The 14,621-nt window shown below is 61.2% G+C and overlaps 1 protein-coding gene across 1 annotated transcript; it reads left to right on the top strand.

Moving 5' to 3' along the window:
• Positions 1–1,063: 1,063 nt before the first annotated feature.
• On the top strand, positions 1,064–12,671 carry LFNG (LFNG O-fucosylpeptide 3-beta-N-acetylglucosaminyltransferase). Its single transcript, XM_035549032.2, has 8 exons — positions 1,064–1,523; positions 8,344–8,392; positions 9,070–9,169; positions 9,293–9,446; positions 9,606–9,691; positions 9,982–10,147; positions 10,553–10,638; positions 10,751–12,671. The coding sequence occupies exons 1-8, from the start codon at positions 1,140–1,142 to the stop codon at positions 10,815–10,817; spliced, it is 1,092 nt and encodes a 363-aa protein (XP_035404925.1). The 5' UTR covers positions 1,064–1,139; the 3' UTR covers positions 10,818–12,671.
• The last annotated feature ends 1,950 nt before the right edge of the window (positions 12,672–14,621 follow it).

Genomic DNA, 14,621 nt, shown 5'->3' with positions numbered 1-14,621 from the left:
GAAGGCAGACGCTGGGGCTTGCCCAAGGAAGCTGCCTCCCTGCTTCGTCCTGCCTGGTATTATGAGCATTGTTTATGCGGTGCCAGAGATGAATGGAGCACGTGACAGCAGGAAAAATGCAAGTTGGACAAGGGCCCTGCCCAAAAATGCAGCAGCCCCTGATTATGGCATTACCGAGCAGCCCAGGCCCAAACCCAAATCCGCCTCCCTGTAGCAGACACAGCATGCGGTGGGAGAGAAAACCCCAAGAGCTCCCTGCCTGGCGAGACCGGGATAAGGGGGGAAAGAAACCCTGGCATTTGGCGTCAGTAAAATAGCAGGTTGGTGGCACATCCAGGAGCACTTCCCAATCAGTTTTCCCTCGCAGCCCCCACTTTTCCCACCGCCTGGCGGGGAAAACAGCGTCTCGTTTCGCAAGGCGCGTCGTTGCCATGGCTAGCAGTCACTGGGGACACCCCTACAGGATTTATTTTCAGCCTGCGCCGCGGGGGCTGCCCACCGGCACCAGCTCCATACCACCCGGGACGGGATCTGCCACCCTTGCCGTTTCCTCCAGCTCTGCCCAAGCAGGGCACGATCCGACCCTCGTCTCCCCATCCCCAATTTCCCCAGCAGCCTGGTGGAAGCGCGAGGGGCGCGGGTTGGCGGGGGGCTGCCGGCGTGCGGGCACCGGGGTACCCCGATGGGGGGCCGGGAGCAGCGGGCAGCCCCCTGAGCCCCCCGGGGGGGGGGGACACGGGGGACGTGGCTGTGGCACAGGCGATCCCCGAGCAGGGGGCTCGCAGGGGGCTCGCAGGGGGCGCGCAGGGGGGTCGCAAGGGGCGCGCATGGGGCTTGCAAGGGGCGCGCACGGGGTGCGCACGGGGTGCGCAGAGGGCGCACGGGGGCTCGCAGGGGGCTCGAAGGGGGGGCGCAGGGGGCTCGCAGGGGGCGTGCAGGGACAGGGGCAGGAGCACGGGCTGCCCACGCCCCACGGCCACGCGTGGGGGCGGTACCGAGCCGGGCCCGCCCCGGGTGGGCCGGGGGCGGTTTAAAAGCGGCGGCGGCGGCGCGCAGCGGGGACGGCGGCGGCGGCGGCGCGGGCGGAGCGCGGCCGGTGGCGGAGCGGGGCGGCAGGGAGGAGGTGGAGGAGGAGGAGGATGCTGAAGAGCTGCGGCAGGAAGCTGCTGCTGTCCCTCGTGGGCTCCATGTTCACCTGCCTCCTGGTGCTCATGGTGGAGCCTCCGGGGAGGCCGGGGCTGGCGAGGGGAGAGGCCGGCGGGGCGCAGCGGGCGCTGCAGAGCCTGGGGGCGGCGGGGCAGGCGGCGCAGGGCTCCGGCGGCCTCCGCAGCTTCGCCGATTATTTCGGGAGGCTGAGCCGAGCCCGCCGGGAGGTGCCCGCCGCCCCCCCGAGCCCCCCCCGGCCGCCCGCCGAGGACATTTCCCCCCGCGACGTCTTCATCGCCGTCAAGACCACCAAAAAGTTCCACAAGGCGCGCCTGGAGCTGCTGCTCGACACCTGGATCTCCCGCAATCGCGACATGGTAAGGTCGCGACCGGCGGGGCAGGGCCGGGGACAAGGCGGGTGTCACCTCCTCCGGCCGCCCGCCCGGTGGCACCGAGCGCCGGGGGTGTTTTTGGGGAGATTTGGGGGGTTTTGGGGAGGGTGAGTGATGGGTGTGTGAGTGATGGAGAGGGCTCGGTCACCCCTGCCCCGGGCTCCCCGTGAAGTGTGGTGCACAAAAATTCAGCCCTCGGCTCTGCCCGGCTACCTCGAAGGGTTTCCAGTGGGGAAACTGAGGCACGGCGCAGGGTACGGCCCCGGCGCCCTCCTAGGTTGCCCTGGGGGGTCCCGGGGGTGCAGGCACTGGGCTGCCCAGGGGACACCGGCCTCAGGGAGCCGTGCCCAGGCTCCTGGTCCCCTCGGCAGGATCCGGGCAGCACTGGGGGCTCCCACTGGTCTGCTCCGGCTCGCCTGTGCTGGGGCAGTTGCAGCCGGTGCCAGCCCTGAGCTTGGTGACACCCCGTCCTGGCAGCCCTGCTGTGTCCTTCAAGCTCAGAAAGAGATTAAAAAAAAAAAAAGGGGGGGGCTTTCTTAGGAAATGTGCTGTGCCATCTGCTCGTAAGGCACTCTTTCTAGCCTTAGTCAGCTTCCCGAGTAAGTTACGCCTCGTCCTAACCCTCCCGTCCTACTGTCTTCACGTGTTTCCTCCTGGCCTGGAATTGTTCCTCGGTGGTTTTCGGAAGCCTGAAGTGGCTGGGAGGGAAGAAGGGGGCTCGACCTGCCCGTGCCTCCTTCCTTCGCTCAGTTCCCTTGGACCTTGTGGGTGCGCTCGGCTCCTGCGCGTTACTCCAAGCGCGCTGACTTTTCTTTTTCGTTTTTACTATTTTTTTTCTCCTGTGGATCTTGTCTCTCTTTTTGCTCAGGTCCCCGGGACTTGGCAGTGGCTCTGCCGTCTCTCCCTGGTACGGTTATTTAATGGAAGCCTCTTTTATGCTCTGCTGTCGCTGTGAGGGGGTGGAGAGCAGTGGTGGTGGGGGAAACGCTCTTTGAGCACCTACAGATGATCCTGGGAATGGCTGGTCTTCCCCCCTCCCCTCCCTCCTGCGAGCCCCGGCTTTCTTCTGTTTTTTTTTGTTTTGTTTTGCTTCGTTTGTCCGTTTGGATTCCCAGAGACCCGAGCCTCGGCTCTCACGCTGTCCCCCTGGGCAAGCTAACAAAGCCCCTTTTCTCCCGGCGCAGAGAAAAGGCTTCGCAGCCTCTTGTGTGGCACTTTCCATGGGAACGGGGGAGTCGGAGCCGGCCGTGTCCAGGTCAGGTTGCCTAGAGATGAGGGCCATGAAGCCAGGGGGGCCGCAGCCCGGCGAGGTGCCCGACTGACAAGCCAAGCCGCTGAGTGATGGCTCTTGTGCAGCACTTGAGGACAAGGAGCTGCGGAGCGAGCTGGAGGCGGCGCAAACTCCCGCGGGGACGGAGGGGACGAGCCCGCGTGCTGCTGGCGTCGGCTCCAGCCTTCCCACACTGACCCTGCCTCTGCTTTGGGGAAACTTTGGGGCACCCTGGGCTGCTCCGAGCTTGGGGCCAAGCTGTTTGGTGGTGGTTTTTTGGTGTTGGTGCCATGTGGCTCCTCTCCATCCCTGCCCAGTCCTACGCGGTTCGTGCATCACCTCCCCGCTGGTGCCGCGGGTTGCGGTGGGGCTGCCTGCGCCCCAACGGCTCTCTTGGTCTGAGTCAGGCCCGTCTCATCCCGGCCCTCTCATTTTCAGCACAGGGGTGTGTGGGGAAGTTCCTGCCCGAGGGCTGAGAATCCCCTTGCCTGGCGCAGTGTCTCCTTCCCCCCTTTCCTCCTCCCGAAGTCTCTCTCATGGCTCTTGGTTAGCCAGGCTCCATGGAGGGGTGATGCGAGCTCTGGCAAGAAGGGGTTAAATCTGGCAGGTAGCTCCAGCCTGCACCCTGGCAGATAGGGGGAATAGCTATTGTGTTCTTCCTCCCCACTCTTTGTTCTGCCTACAATAGTCCCTGCTTCCTGTGGTCTGTCCCTTCCACCCCGCTGCAATGGGCTCATGCGCCGGGCACCCCCTTCTCCTTCCTGCCTTTCTCTCTGCACGGAGGGCAGATCTCGGCTGCCTTCAGAGCCTGCTCCCTGCCTTGAACCAGCAAGGCCAGACAGACGGCACTGGGGAAGAGTTGTGGGGTTTTCCCCTCCTCGCTTTGGGGAGCTTTTCCAGCTGTCTCGGCATTTGTATCCTTAGGCCGTTGGAGTGCAGCCTGGGGGAAACTTTACACTTGAAAGAATAAGAGGGGGGAGGAGGAAAGTGGCCATTATGCACAAGTCCTGGATGCCAAGCTAGTCCAAACCACCCAAACCCACGGGTTTCCTGCTCAGTCGGGTGCTTTGCAGTGGGAGAATTGCACGAGAAACATTCAGGTCCTCGGGGCACCAAGGGCAGCGGGTGCTCGGCGCATGCTGCGGTGCCCGCAGGCTGTACTGGGCTGTGCTGGGCTGTCATCCTGCCTGCGTGGGAGCTGCTCATTTTCCCCCCCCCCCCCCCAAGCTTGGCACGATAATTGCAGGCTTTGAAAAATTCCTGCTCCAGGCGCCTGCATTTGCCTTCCGGAGAGCACGCTCCTCCGCTGGCGGCTCCCAAAATTTCTTTAGCACCTTGGCCAGAGTTTGTGTCCTTGGGGGAAATGGGCACGTGTCCTGCTTGGGTGCCCCCTGGGGAGCTGGGATGGGGGAGGCTGTTTGTGCCTTCTGTCCCTTGGGTCCCTTCCATCCCTTGGCCGTGCCCTGGGGTGTGCTGAGCACTGCTCAACTCGGCTCACGTGTGTGCATCCCTCCCTGGGCAGCCTGGGAGGCAGGGTGGTTTTGGGGGGCGGGGGGGGGGGGGTGAGCAGGGACAGGGTGCTGTCTGGGCTGTTAATTGCCTTCCTGTTAATTGCCTGCCCCTAACGATGCTGCCGGCCTCAGCAATAAGAGCCTCGGCACAGGCGAGCGGCGTGCGTGGAGGGCGGGGGACCCCGGCTGCACAATGAGCTCATTGTTTGCACGGAGGTTATTAAAAAATTATAGCATTTAAAATTACAGTGGAGGATTCTTCCTCTTGCTGCAAGGAGCCAGGGGGAGGAAGGGCCCTCGGCTTCTCGCCAGAGCCTTGTGAGCCCCTTCCCTGGCTCTGCGGGGCTGTGCCAGCCCGGACCCCATCCCAGGGAAAGCCGTGGGGACAGGGACACGGCTGCTGTGCTGCTCCCTGCCCGCCGAGGCGAGGTGGGGACTTTCCCTCCCAACCACCGCGGGCTGGAGCGGGGCTGTTTGCAGCAAACATCTGCTGGAGGGGACAGAAAGCTGGGCAGAGACCTGCTCTGGCAGCGCCCACACCTCCCCGAGGGGCTGCTCCTCCAACGCATCCCATCCCGGCGGGGGCTTCTAACCCAGTGCCCCTTCACCGCCTTGCCCCAGGGCCCTCGTGCTGAGCGAGCGGCTGCTTCCCTCTTTTTCTTTGGGTGAAAGGGGTGCCAGCCTCCCCCCGGGTGCTGCGGGGGGTGCTGGGGTGCTCCATCCCCTTCCAGCATGGGGAAGTGAGATGTGATGGGGAAGGTGCTGGATTTGTGAGCTGTGGGGTCGCGGGGCTCTCCTGGCCGAGGTTCCCGTTTTTGGCAGGGGAAGGGGGGGCAGGTGTGATGTCTGCTGGGTGTGTGTCAGCCCTGGCAGCCCCCCTGGACCGCTTTGAAACGTGGCATAAGAGGAAGAAGGAAGGCTGCCCCACGTCTGGCCCGGCCCACGGGATGCTTTGCACGGCACCAAGCTCAGAGCAACCCACGAGCTCGCTCAGAGGAGGGGAAATGAGTCACTGCGAAAGGAGAAATGGAGGGGAGGGTGAAAAAAAAATAAAGAAACAGCCCTCCCCAGGGGACCAGAGGCGGCTGGGGGGCTCCCATCCCTGCGCAGGCAGACTGGGGGCTGACACCATCCCCTGGCCATGGGGACCCCGGGGTGCCTCTGTGCTGCCTGGCGGGGCGGCCACACTGTGCGGGGCTGCGTTCAGCGGGGGCAGCTATTGTTCGGCGGGGATTTGGCATCCTGTGTTTCTTGAAGTTGCGCTTTGGAGAACAATGAGGCTTCCTGCGCCTCCCGGGGCAGGGGTCTGGGCAGGCAGGGCGGCCGCCAGCGTGCCGGGAGCGGGCCCTTCCTCTCCTCTGCCCTGCAGGGAAATTAACTGTGTGGGGTGGCAGGAGGTCTTGGACCCCATCGGTGTCATAGCTGGGGATGGGGGAGATGGGGAGGGGTAAGTGCAAGGGCTGGGGGCCCTCTGTGTGGGAGAGGGGCTGGTGGTCTGCTGTTGGGGCTGGCGGTAGGGGACAGCTTGTGGCTGCGGTGTCCCATCCTGCTGCAAATGGGTCCCCACGTCAAGGCCGTGGCTGCTGCGGGCTGTGCTGGGTGAGGGTGCGAGGGGATGTGACAGCACGAAGCCTGCTTGGGGTGCTGCCCCTCACAGCCAGCCCTTGGAGCTGCAGCTCTGGCCACGTTTCGCCTGGTCCCAGCTGAGCAGGGACCAGCAAAGCCACCGGCGGGGTTCTGCCTGTGTCCTTTTCCCCATCCCTGGGCTATACTTGCAGAGCCCAGCCCCATCCCTGGCTGTAGGATGGTCGGTCCCAGGGGAAGGCTGAGCCACGGCTTCCCCCATTCCCTGGACGCGGTGCCTTCTTGTCCCTCTCCTTTCCTGGCTCCTTTCCTCCCCAGTTCCCTGACACCTCCAAGTGCCTGATCCTGCCCAGGGCCAGAGGGCTGTGCACAAAGGGCACAGCTCCTGTAGAAGAAAGGCAGATAAATTAATTTTAAATATATATATATATTGGTTTTGATTTGAAATACCTGGCTGGGCTCTGGCAGCGGGAGGTGGGGAACCTGCAGGGTGATGTGCAGGGCTGGGTGCCCCTGTGCTTGGTCCATGGTGTCCCCAAGGTGCCACCTGGTCCCACCTGCCCTGGGAAAACTGCGGGGATGTGCCCACGGAGAGGTGGGGGGGAAGATGGCTCGGTAGGATGAGGGCTTTCGGTGCGGGCCGGCAATAAACAATTGTCCTGTGGCCTATTTATAGCGGCTGGGCCGGAGGATGGGCTGTGGGGTTATTTTTGGAGCGGCTGAAGGCACAGTTGCTGGACGGCACTTCTGATCTAATCAAGCAAACATTTTCAAACGTTTTCTGTCTCGCCTGAGCAGAGGCACGGCTGGAGGTGGATGGGGGCGTACCAGGCCCCACGTGCCTTGGGGTGGGTGAGGCAGTGCTTGTGGTGTGACCATCTCCGCCATCCCTGGGCAGCTCCTCCTGACAATCCTGGGGCACCAAGGACACCCTCGGCCCTGCAGCTGACGGACTAAGGTCCCCATCCCACAGCCGTCCCCTCCTCATCAGCAGGTCCCACATCTTCTAACCCTTACCGACCCATTTAGGGGCTGACCCTTGTCCACCCCAAAACCAGGCATGCACAGCAGGCGCTTGGCCGTGCATTTGTGAGAACTGCCTTTCCACCTTCTCCACCACACTTTTTTTTTTTTTTTCCCCCCTTTTCCCCTTTCCAAGCCCAAAAGGTCACTTGTAGCCCTGTCCCCAGGAACGCACCCTCCCGTTCATCCCTCCAGCAAGTCCCTGCTCTCCCCGCCGCCCTTGCTGCTCGCCCGGGCCCTGAGCAAACCCGGCGCCGGGTTAACCAGCGCAGCTGTATGCTAATGACTGCTGCTGCCTGCTTAACTCTCCTCCACTGAGTAAAGTCAGCCCCACGCACCCGCTATTGTCATGGCCCCCCTCCCTCCTCAAACAAACCACAAAACCCCAGCGCGCTGCTGGGGCCGGCTGCCCGCGGGGTGGCACCGAATTTCCAGCTCGCCTGTAATTCTTCAGCCCCAGCGCTCGGGCCCCGTGCCCCCCCCCGCCGCCTCCTGCCTCTCCCCCCCCCCAGCCCTTTTGTCTTTCCTCCTTTGCCCTTTTGTGCACGTCTGGTTTTTAATAGCGCTTGGCAGCTGGTTGTGGTTTCTCTCCCCCAGCTTTGTTTGCTGCGCGCTGATTGATCGCGGTGCCTTTCCCACCCCCCTATTCTCTGCTCCTGCTTCTCGCCCTTCCCCAAATCCAGGCCGAACAGCAGCCCCCGGCCCCCCCTTCCCCGGGCGACATATGCCAGGAATTAGCTGTGTAAATAGAGGAGTGCAGCCGGGCTGGCAGCTCAAGTGGCGGCGGACGGTCCCCTCCTTGGAGCTGGCCGGAGGCACCCGTGGGTGCCGGCTCCTCCACCCCAGGGGTGTTGTGCAAGCGGCCGGGGACCACAGCATGCTGTTGACACAGGTGGGGACACGGTTGGCACCTGGTGCTGTGGGCAAACACACCTGCCTGGGGAGGGCCCAGGGATGCTTTGGCATCCCTGCTGCATGTGCTGGTCCCTCCAGCTGGAGTCTGAAGTCCCTGCTTGGAAGGAGGGAGCTCCGGAGCTGCACCTGCTCCCTGCTCCTCTCCGTGTGCCCACCTCGTGCCGGGTCAGCCCTTGCCTCTCTTGAAATCCTGTATGGGTGCCAGAGGGCTGCTCCATGCCACTGCTGCCCCGTGGGAAGGGCAAGAGGATGGGGATGCTCCAGGCTCCAGGAAGGAGCTGTGTAAATAGAGGATTGATCCAAGCCCCTCAATCCAAGGGCAAGAATGTTATAAGGCTGCTCAGCACCCTGGTGCTGCTTTGGGTTTTAGCCAGGAGGGAGAAGTCACCGACAGTGCCCCATGGGGACCCATCCCTCGCTCTGCCCTGGGTTGCCGGGACGTGTCCAGAGCCACGTGGCCTCGGCCCCACAGTCCTCAAAGGTGCCTCATCTTCTCTTTCAGACCTTCATCTTCACAGACGGGGAGGATGAAGAGCTGAAGAAGCAAGCACGTGAGTCTGTGGCCCTTGGCCCTTTGTGTGTGTGTGAGACCTGGCTGAGTGTGGCGGGTGCCTGGGGCTGTGCTGGGGTGTTCTCCCAACCAGGGAGCATGGCTGTTGCATTGCCTGCCCTGGGGAACGCCAAAAAACAGTCAAAAACACTGCAGTTTAGACCCCGGGGTTTCGTGGGGACGTTTATCTGGCAGCCGCTGCCGGGGGTCGGGGTCAGCTCAGCCTATTCTCCCCATGCAAATGACTCCCTTTCAGGCCTTGAAGCGATTCCCTTTGAGCTGGGCAAGCAAATAACAGGTGGCCGCTGTGGGAAAAGGCAGTGAGAACAGAGCAAGGGCTTTGGCTGTGGCATCCTGGGTGGAGAAGCCAGCCCCATTCCCTCCTGCCCCCTCCATCCATCCTCCTTGCTCCCAGGGTGCTAGGGGCACAGGCGGGGTGATGTAGGGTGGCATTACATGTAGGATGGGAGCCCTGGGATACTGGGATACAACCCCATTTCATCTCATGTGCACCTAAGAGCCAAAGTTTGCTTTTTCCCCAAAACAACATGGCACAGACACCACCGAGCATGAAGCCTGTGGGGTTTCATCCCCCCATCATACCTGGGGTGAAGCGTCCTCGTCTGGGGGGAGCGTGATGCCCCAGCACCGGTGTTTTAACCCCAATTCTTCCCTCAGGAAACGTCATCAACACCAACTGCTCGGCCGCCCACAGCCGCCAGGCCCTGTCTTGCAAGATGGCTGTGGAGTACGACAAGTTCATCGAGTCCGGGAGAAAGTAAGCGGTGCTTGGGGACGGGGTTTGCCTTTTGGGGCTGTAATTCATCACAGGGCCTGGGCGGTCCTGGTAAGATGGGAGCTGCCCCGGCCCAGCGTGACGCGGTTGCTGCCGCCGCTGCAGGTGGTTCTGCCACGTGGACGACGACAACTATGTGAACGTGCGGACGCTGGTGAAGCTGCTCTCCAGCTACCCCCACACGCAGGACATCTACATCGGGAAGCCCAGCCTGGACCGGCCCATCCAGGCCACGGAGAGGATCAGCGAGAACAAGATGGTGAGGGGGGGACATGACGGGGGTACCGCCGTGGCAGCAGTGCCCCGTGGGAAGCTCCCGTGGTGCTGGAGGGGGGGGAGGTTGGGGCTGGTTTAATGTGGGCCGGGGTCTGGGCCAGCCCGAGGAGGTCTCACTGCCTTTGCTTCCCTTCTCTCGCAGCACCCTGTGCATTTCTGGTTTGCCACGGGAGGAGCAGGGTTTTGCATCAGCCGGGGGCTGGCGCTGAAGATGAGCCCATGGGCCAGGTAAGAGTGCTGGCGTTGCTCCCCCAGCGGGACCCGTCACGGTCCCAGCGGGGCACAGAAGAGTTGACAGCACCTTTGGGGATGTTTGAACATGTCCCACCACCTGGCTCGCTTTGCCTTGATGGGGACTTCTGCAGGGGCTTGGAAACGAGCTAGAAAGGACCTCAATTCCCCTAATTGTCTTTTAATTAGAGCTGGGCCGGGTGCCCAGCAGCCAAGCGCAGGCCCCGTGGGGTGCCCACATCCCCCCGGGCCTCGCTCCGCTGCAGCTCCTCTTTGTCTCCCCACAGCGGGGGCCACTTCATGAGCACGGCGGAGAAGATCCGCCTGCCCGATGACTGCACCATTGGCTACATCATTGAGTCCGTGCTGGGCGTCAAGCTCATCCGGAGCAACCTCTTCCACTCGCATCTGGAGAACCTCCACCAGGTGCCCAAGACGGAGATCCACAAACAGGTAACCCTGCCATGAGGGCCCTGGGCTGGATGGAGGGGTTGGGATGGTTGGTACCTTCGTATGGTTTTATCCTTTGTAGTGTAGGCATGCAGTGGGATTTTGGGAGCCTGGGAGCAGGGTCTGCAGGGTTGGGCCCTGGAGCTAAAGGCTGAAATCCCCAAATGAAGTGCCCTACAATGAGATTTTCAGCTGAGGCTCATTGGTGGGATCCCTTTGCAGTGCAAGGAGGGGTCACCTTTACCTTGAGCCACCTAAAAATTGGGCATCTCAGCCGAGACATGATAGATGTGCAAGCCCCATCAGCCTGTCCCAGGAGGCTGTGAGAAACAGGGTGAATTTTGCAGCCCCCCAATCGATCCTCGTGGTCACGTCGGCTGCTTGACCCTCCTGTGCTTTCTCCCCTAGGTGACACTAAGCTACGGCATGTTCGAAAACAAACGCAACTCCATCCACATGAAGGGAGCCTTCTCCGTCGAGGAGGACCCATCCAGGTGAGATGGGGGGGGTCCCATCCCGCACCCCGCCGGCAGGGACCCCCCTCAGGGCCATGCCACCACGTGGCCACCACCACCTTGTGCTCAGCATCGCTCTTCTCCTCCACAGGTTCCGCTCCGTGCACTGCCTGCTGTACCCCGACACGCCATGGTGCCCTGCCAATGTGGTGTACTAGGGAGATGCGTGTCCCCTCCCAACCTCGTCCCGAGTCTCCCCGGTATCCGACGGGCGTGCGGGACCTCGTGTGTGTGCGTGTGGCCGTGTCGGCCCTCCGGCCGGCTGTTGTTGCTGTGGTATTGCACAGTGTGTGTGTACTGAAGGCTGCTGTGCGGCCCCTTGTCCCCTGCCCGGCCGCGCGCCCCCGCTGCCCGCTCCGGGACGGCAGGCACGGACGGGTCCTGAGCACTTAACCCCGGGGCACGGGGGGGCTGCCTCGCCTGGGTCGAGCCCCCCCCGCCCGCCGGCCAGCCCCGCGCCATGCGTGGGGAGCGGCAGCCGGTGCTGCGCAGCTCTGCCTCACCCTGGCTTGCTTTTCTTTCTTTCCTTCCAGATGTTAAGGTGGCTTTTTTTTTTTGGTGTGTGCCTCCCTACCCTCACCTCTAACCCCTCCTTGCTCCTGCAGACCCCTAACCTGTCCCCATCCTTTCTCCCAGCCCCCAAAATCTCAGCATTGAGGCTCTGGCTCCTCACAGGCAAAGTTCTTATTTTTTTTAACCTGGCCACGGCAAATGCTGGGACACATTGCAGTGCTGCAAAGCTGCTGGGTGCTCATCAGCTACCACGGAGGGAGACCGTGGGGCAGACGGATGGCTTGGCAAGCCCAGCACCACCAGCATTCGCTCCATTCCCCAGAGCTCCCTACATCCCGCTGAAATGTTTTCAGCGGCGTAAATCTATGCACTATTTATAGAGACTAATTTAAAGGCTTTCTATAAATACGGGGGGCGGGAGGAGGGCTTTTCCGGAGCTGTGTTTGCGCAGTGCTGAGGTGTCTCCCTCCGGTGCCACCTCCCTGCCCGACAGCGGGGTGGCTGCGGGTGCAGGCAGGCTGAGCACAGGCACCCTGCACCTTTGCAAAGTAGCACTTCAGGGTCTGTCCTTGGGGGCCATGTGGGTGTCCCCCCACCAAGCATCCTCCAGTGGGTGCTGCTGGGGTGGCTGCAGTGCCCGAGAGGTGCTTGGCTGGATGGGCACCCACCACGGGCCGGCAGCGTTTCCCAGCCTGGCCATTGCTCTCTGCCTGTGGCTGGTGGGCAACGGGCACCCCAAAAGAGCAGATGTCCCCCCACACCATCGCAGGCTCTTCCCCTGGCTCTGCTCCTGCTCCTACATGGGGTGCATACTGCAGCAAGGCCAGCAGTGGGGGACCAAAGAGTGGTGTCCCACTCCTCCAGGCACATCAGGAGCAAAAATGGTTTGGGAAACGCTGCCAGAGCAAAATTTGCCGTGAGCCAGGGATGGATTTAGCCCAGTCCTGGGCAATGCGGGCAGGGACAGGGGTCCTGCATCCCCCCGTGGCCACTGCCAGCCCGCGCTCCACAGGGAGAAGCGGGCAGAGCTGGAGCCGAATGTTTCCAACCTGAAGCTGAGTGAAGATAGCCCATAATGGGTGCGTTGTAAATATGTTATTGTGCCAGTATTTTTTTACTGTGCCTTTTTTATATAAAAAAAAAGACAAAAAAAAAAAACAAAACCAGCAACATTAAGAATTACGTAGATTTTAAAATGCTTTTTATACGTTTTCTGTGGATCAGAAAAAAAAAAAAACAACCTTCTGATAATCTGTTTAAGAAAGAAAAAAAAAATTGCGATGTCTTGTAACTATCACTTACCTTAATTTATATGTTCCAGTATCTGGAACATCACTCTGTGCTTTTTGTAATTAGGATGTGTTTAAAAGCAATAGGTGTGGGTTGGGGAACCAGCATGGACGGTGTGTTCTCAGGGACTTGAACCCGATCGCTGCCACGGGGCCCCCGTGGGAGCCATCACCAATAAAGCAGCTTTTTGCTGACCACGGTCACCTGGTCCTGGGCTCCGGTGTCTCTTCATGGATGGGCTGTGCTTGTTTTTGTCCCTAACGAAGCTCTCGGGGATGCACGGAGAGGCTTTGCCCCTGTATCCTGCTCTGTTCTCACGGGTATCGGCCCCTTTGCATCCCACGGAGGGGGGGGATCATCTCCTCCTTCCCTTCCCCAAAAGGCTCCATCAGGGCTTAGCACCTCGGGAATGGGTTTTCCCAGGCTCTGGGGTGGGAGCGGAGGTGGGGGCGAGGTGAGAGCCGGTTGTTAGCAGGGGGGTGTTAACAGCCAGCCGCCAGGCGTGTGCGTGGGAAGGCCGGGGGCTGCGGGGGGCCCGAGCCCCTTCCCTCCGACACCAGGAACCACCGACACCCAGCCTGCGTGTGCTGTGGCACCAGCGGCAGGTCTGCCCCCCTGCTTCCTAAACCCAGCGCTGTTTATGCAACCAGAGCAGCTTTCATCTGCCACAGTCATCTCCTTCCCCAGCCCCCCCCACCTTCCTCTTTACCCAGCATCTTTTATTACCTTTTTTTTTTTTTTTCTCAAAGCACACACTTACTTTACAGTTTCGCTTGAATTTCTCAGTTATCATGGGTTGGCCTTGCTAAAAATACATCCTAGCAGGAAGTCAGCATGTGCTAAAGCAACAACCCCCTCCCCCTGACACACACACACACACACACACACCCTTCAGGCAGCCCCAAAATGAACCCAAAGCCCCCACAAGCAGCCCTCTCTGGGGCTGCTGCATGCAGAAGGGAACTGAGCATCGCCCTAAACTGGCACCCCCAAAAAAAGGGAGAGAGCAAAAGTGCCCTGGACAAAGAGAGGGTGGTGGAAAGTGAGCCCTGCGAAACCGCCTGGCTACGGCCGTGCAGAGGGTGCAGGATTTGGCACCTCTCGGTTCCCTGTCCCCGCTTCACCCCCCCGCACCCCTCCCGGCACGGGGTCACAGAAGGGAAACTGCGTCAGGCGCAGGAAGCCGTGCCACCCGCCGCTCGCCCGCGCGTTTTCCTATTGCTCATGGGGCCGCGGGCACTTCCCGGCAGCGCAGGGTCAGGCTGGAGGAGCCCCAGGCGCCCTCACCCCTTCCGCAGCCTTGCCCTCCCCGGGTCATCCAAGCAGAGTGGGTGCCAAGGGCACGTTTCTGGCAAAACCAGCCCAAATCCTGTGTTCACCATCCTCCTCCTCCTCCTCCTAGGGGGGAGGCCAAGGGGAGATGGAGGCTGCAGCCTGGTGCTGGGATGGGGCTGTAGGGAGTGGGGACCCCTCGGCAGGGGGGAAGGCTGAGTGCTGCACTGTGTCTGGAGGGGGGGGGGGTGTTAAAACATATAAAAATAAATAAAATAAATAAAATAAAATAAAATAAAATAAAATAAAATAATAAAAGCACCCCAGCGAGCCTTCGGGAGCAGCCGAGGCAGAACACAAGCCCGCCAGTTCATCCCATACCAGGCTCCCAGCCTCCTTACTCGTGGGCTGAAAAGTAAATAAATACAGGCATTAATAAACAAAAGGAAAACAAAAGCAAGCCCTGCTGCTCTCACATACTTGGCGGGCTCATCAGGCCAGCCTGCTTTCATCTGCGCCCCCGGCGCTGGTGTGGGACGTCCTGTTTACGATCGCTGCAGCTGGGGCTGCTCCTGATACCTTGTGGTACCTTTTGGAGCAAAACTGTTGGGACAGAGGGAGAGGACGAGCCTGGCTCGGTGGGGACATGTCACCATGTAGGGACCTCTCTGTGACACCGCCGTGCCCCAGAGATGCTCCAGCACTGTGCCGAAGGCTTCCCCGGCCCCCCCAGGGAGGATTGCAGCATGGAGGGTGGAGAGTGAGGCTCTGCATTAGTCATTTTTGCTGCTCTCTCACCTCCCTTTTTTTTTTTTTTTAAATAATAAAACTTGCATTCGGGTCACTCAGTGTGCTGGATGCTGTGTGAGTTGCTGCTTTCCCAGCCG

The sequence above is a fragment of the Cygnus atratus genome, chromosome 15 (genome assembly GCF_013377495.2).
Source record: "Cygnus atratus isolate AKBS03 ecotype Queensland, Australia chromosome 15, CAtr_DNAZoo_HiC_assembly, whole genome shotgun sequence".
In the NCBI taxonomy this organism is placed as follows: Eukaryota; Metazoa; Chordata; class Aves; order Anseriformes; family Anatidae; genus Cygnus; species Cygnus atratus.
The sequence above is the reverse complement of the archived record's forward strand: the minus strand, read 5'-3'. Positions and strand labels throughout refer to the sequence as shown.

Excerpts from the sequence above, each read along its gene's own strand:
- LFNG (XM_035549032.2), top strand. The coding sequence starts at position 1,140 with ATGCTGAAGAGCTGCGGCAGGAAGCTGCTGCTGTCCCTCGTGGGCTCC. Across the intron at positions 1,524-8,343 it reads TCTCCCGCAATCGCGACATG|ACCTTCATCTTCACAGACGG; the intron begins GTAAGGTCGCGA and ends CTTCTCTTTCAG. Across the intron at positions 10,148-10,552 it reads AGACGGAGATCCACAAACAG|GTGACACTAAGCTACGGCAT; the intron begins GTAACCCTGCCA and ends TTTCTCCCCTAG.